The 4,679-nt window shown below is 57.0% G+C and overlaps 1 protein-coding gene across 1 annotated transcript; it reads left to right on the forward strand.

Moving 5' to 3' along the window:
- Positions 1–1,997: 1,997 nt before the first annotated feature.
- LOC105187079 (uncharacterized) lies at positions 1,998–3,736 on the forward strand. Its single transcript, XM_025300803.1, has 2 exons — positions 1,998–2,597; positions 3,731–3,736. Exons 1-2 carry the CDS (start codon positions 1,998–2,000, stop codon positions 3,734–3,736), a joined length of 606 nt encoding a protein of 201 aa, XP_025156588.1.
- Positions 3,737–4,679: the final 943 nt, after the last annotated feature.

The following is a 4,679-nucleotide window of genomic DNA, read 5'->3' on the forward strand; positions in this document are numbered from 1 at the left end:
GCTGCCTGCGCAGCATGTGATGAGCAGCGCCGTGTCCTGCTCGGGGCGGGGAACTGCCGTGACGGGGAGCTCTCGCTCCCGCACCTAGTGCGAGCTATGTGCGGGGCGAAGCCGTGATCGAGTGGGCAGCGGGACTCGATTTCTTGTTGATGAACAGGAGGTCGACCAGCACCTGTGTGCGGCTGAATGGGGGGTCGGTCATAGACCTGACATGGGCTTCCCCTTCGGCCGCCCGAATGTTCCGGGAATGGGCGGTGGTGACCGCGGTCGAGACTTTATCTGATCATAGATATATAGTCTGGTCCCTCGATCCCACCGACCCTCCGCAGGTGCTGTACAGCCGCCCAGAGGGGGATTGAGCTCCCCCACAGGTGAGCCCTCAGCCAACTGAATTCGGACATGTTCCAGGCGGCCATCGTCGTGGCCACGTGGCACCTCGGAGAGGAGTGGGACGCCAGCCCCCAGGAGGGGGACAGGCAGATGGTGGGCATCGTCGGCGCTGGGCTGCCTACTGGTGGACGGCGGCAATCGCAGAGCTGCGTGAAGCCGCCTTCCAGGCCAAGCGGGAAGCTGTTCGGGCTCGGCGACGAGACGAGGTCTCCACCGAGGAAAAAGAGGGCTATCGTCGCGCGCGAGATGCCCTCAAGGCCACTATAGCCGAGACGAAGGCGGGAGCCTGGGAGCAACTGATGAGCTCCCTGGACGAGGTCCCGTGGGGGCGCCCATGCGAGAGGATGGTAAGATACGTCCGTGGGCGCCCCTACCTACGGAGTCCATGGAACCAGAATCTCGAGGGGCTCCTCGACACCCTCTTCCCGAAGGTGGCGGGGCCGGATCCCCGCCCCTGAGGATGGGGATTAGAGTGAAGACCTGGATATCGGTCCGGAGGAGCTCGTCAGTGCCAGGAAGAAGTTGGACGCCAGGGGCAAAGCCCCCGGCCCGGACGGCATTCCTGGTCGCGCCTGGGCTCTCGTCCTCGGCGACAGGAGCATGTCTGAAACCACGAGGGAAGTGATGAACAGGTGCCTCAGGGAGGGCGTCTTCCCCCCAGTGTGGAGGAGGGCCAAGTTGATTCTCCTCCCGAAAGCGAGCAAAACACCCGGAGGACCGCCGGCCTTTAGGCCGATTTGCCTGCTGGAGGAGGCGGGTAAGATGCTGGAACGCATCATCGCGGGCCTCGTCCGACAGATGTCCTCAGAGGGGCCGGACCTCCACGACAGGCAATACAGGTTCAGGCTCGGACGATCGACGCTGGATGCTATTCAGCACATCCGGGACCTGACCCGTGCCGTCGTAGAGGAGAGGAGTGGGGTTTGTGGGCTGTGTCACTAGACATAACGAATGCCTTAAACACCCTGCCCTGGAACATCACCGGGTGCCCGCCTATCTCCGGCGCATCCTGGCAGCCTAATTTGGGGACACGGACCTCGCCTATCCGATGAAGATCCAAGGCTGGCGGGTCATGGAACGCGGTGTCCCGCAAGGGTCGGTGTTGGGCCCCTTGTTATGGGACATCGCGTTCGGTAGGGTTTTGCGAACGGCTCTCCCCCACGGGTGCCACGTCATTTGCTACGCAGACGACACTCTAGTGGTGGCCGGGGGAGAACTGGGGGGAGGCTCGCCTCCAGGCGGAGGTGGCTGTGGCATCGGCCGTGGACACCATCAGGGACCTGGGTCTGAAGGTAGCGCGCCATAAAACGGAGGCCATCTTTTCTCACGACGGCAGCCGTGGGGCGCCGCCGGAGACCTGGGTCCTGGTGGACAGAGTCCGCGTCCGCGTCGGACGCACAATAAAATATCTGGGCCTGACGCTGGACGGCCGATGGGACTTCAGGGCCCATTTCAGGGACCTGTCTCCCCGGGTCCGGAAAGCAGGTCTGGCTCTGGCCGGACTCATGCGAACTCAGGGGGGCCCGGGCTGGCACGCTCGCCGCCTGTACGTTGGAGTGGTTTTCTCGATCGCCCTCTACGGGGCGCCCATATGAGCGCCCCAGTTAATGGCCGCCGCCCAAGGCAAAGGGCTGATGCGCCAGGCGTTGAGGGCGGTGGTCGTGAGGGCGATCCGGGGGTTCCGCTCTATATCGTATATGGCGGCGACGACCCTGACCAGCTCTCCCCCTGTGGAGCTCCTAGCAAAGGAGAGGAGCATCCTCTATTGGCAGATAAAGGAGCTCCGCGAGAGGGGAGAGGACGTGTCGGTCAGGGTACAGGCGGCCCTGAAGTCCCAGGTAGTCGTCCGGACTCTCGAGCGGTGGGCGGACGAGATGTTCGCCCCGTGGGAGATCGGGCGGTTGACGACGGAGGCTGTCCGCCCCTGCCTGGTGGAATTCGCAGGCAGGAGGGGTCGCGGGCTAACGTACCATCTGGTGCAGGTGATAACCGGGCACGGCTGCTTCGGTCAATACCTGCACCGGATAAAGAAGGAGCTCACCACCGGGTGCCACCACTGCACGGAGCTGGATGACACCGTGCAACATACCCTGTCCGCATGCGAGGCGTGGAGCAGAGAGCGCGGTGTCTTGGCCCGGGCAGTGGGATGCGGGGAGCAGGAACTCTCGCTCCTGTGTATGGTGCGAGCCATGTGCGGAAGCGAGGAGGTATGGGGAGCGGCGGCCTCCTTCTGTTGCGACGTATGTCGCGTAATGTCGCGGAAGGAGGCCGTCGAATGGGAGTGTCGTCCCGGAAACCGCCGCAGGGGGCGGCGAGAGGAATGGCGCTCCCCAGGAATGGGCAATGGGCCCGAGGGGGCGCCGGTCGAGGAGGACAGGCCGCCGGCTCGTCGGAGGCCGCCTCGGGTTCGTCCTCGGACGCGTGGGGGGAGGGGGTGACGTGCGCATAATGCCCGCCCCCCTAGGCGTCGGTAAGGGTAGATGAAGGGGGATTGGAAGCTCGGTTGGGGCTGGGCTCCACTCCTCCGCCCCCCGCTCCCGGGGGAAAGGGGGGCGCGGAGAGAGAGAGGATGTCCCGTTCCTCCAAGTAGAAACCAGAAGGCCAACCCGACTGGGAAACCAGTCGGGGGACCGCGCCCTGGATTCCCTTTGTGGGACGCGGTATTCGAGGCGAGGGGCTCCCGGAGAGCTCTGGGGCCGGGGTGTCGGGGAGGGAATACGGGAATATTTCCCCTGACTCCCCCCACCACGGTCTGGTTGGTAGACATCCCGCAAGGGTTTTAGTGAGTAGGAGGTAGTAGAGTAGGAGTAGAGTAGGAGGTCACATAACCCCCGATCCCCCCAAAAGGTCGGAGGTATCCATGATGGATTTCCCTGCTTTACCAAAAAAAGAGTACACTGGGGTTCGCCTGGATACCCCGTACCAGGATGCTGAAACACCCTGGCCCCTGATGCCTACCCCCTTCCCTACCCTATCCCCCTCACCACAAAACCCACCCTTCCCTGAACTTTATTCTTTATTCCCTTCCCTTTTCTTTATTCAAATTAATTTCTACCGGTCTAATTATTGGAGCTCGATTATTGTGTTTTCTGTTAGTGCAGTCATCACTGGGCGCCCCGATCCGTCGGCTCCCCGGTTCGCGCCCGCCGTCGGGGACCCTTGAATGTTTCCCTGCTTCTTACGATTATTTTCGATTCTCAAAATGCAATTTTCTATCGTGTGCCCCGTTTCCTTGCAATATCTACATTGATTTGCTAAATTTTGTGTTGTAAAATTGGAATTATTTCCCGATGACCGATTTTCACGACAATTTCGAGCACTATGTCCCGTTCTATTGCAGATTTGACAAATAATTTGGACGTTATTTCTCAGAGAATTTGTATTAATAACTTGTCTTTCTTTACATTGAGATGCTTGATGTCCACGTCGCCCACACCATCGACATACCTCGTTATTAGGGATACTATTTCGATTAGGATTTGAATAACAATTCTTCGCGTTATGACCTGGTTTATTGCACATTTGACAAATAATATTAGAGGAATTACCTCTACAATCTCTAGAGACGTAACCAGGTCTCTGGCAATTTTGGCATATAACCTGCTGATTATTAAGTGAACGGCAATTTTGAGCAGTATGACCGGATTTAGAGCATATCTGGCATGAGACGAAATCGCTTTGTACGATTTTTACCGGCTTTTGTCCGATAGCTTCTCGGAATCTACATTTATCTGCACTATGGCCCCGTTTTTTGCAAATTTGGCAGACTAAGATTTCGGTCCCCAAGGATTTTGTTGTATTTTGCAATATTAGTTTACATTTATCTGCTGTGTGACCGGATTTTTTACATATTTGATCTGTATTGATTTGAAAACCTTGCAATCCACGTATTTCGAAAATATCCCGTAATTCTTTTTCAATTCTTAAAGCTTCTTCTACAGTTGCGGTTATATCTAAATTTCTGGCAATTCTTTGCTCTATTTCAGGCTTCAGCCCTCTGATGAAACTGTGAACCAATTCATTTTCTAATGATGTTTTATAAGAGCGATCTATTGCTCCGTTATTCGTGGTTCGGTGTGCCTCTAATATACGTTTGCCTATTGCTTTCGTTGCTTCTGTTTGCATATGTGAGTACCGTTTCATCGGCCCGTTGGTAATTTCGTCCTAATTCAACTTGTAGTTGCATTAAGCTTTTAGAAGAGCCGTATACATGTTTCAAAAAATTTGTTAACTGACTAATCCGCGAGAAATCCTGGTCTTGTACAGAATGACGAGCGTCGCCAGTTAAT

Source organism: Harpegnathos saltator, unplaced genomic scaffold, assembly GCF_003227715.2.
Source record: "Harpegnathos saltator strain DR-91 unplaced genomic scaffold, Hsal_v8.6 scaffold110, whole genome shotgun sequence".
NCBI classification, from domain to species: Eukaryota; Metazoa; Arthropoda; class Insecta; order Hymenoptera; family Formicidae; genus Harpegnathos; species Harpegnathos saltator.

Bases quoted from the DNA above. Each gene is read 5' to 3' on its own strand.
- LOC105187079 (XM_025300803.1), top strand. From the start codon at position 1,998: ATGGCCGCCGCCCAAGGCAAAGGGCTGATGCGCCAGGCGTTGAGGGCG.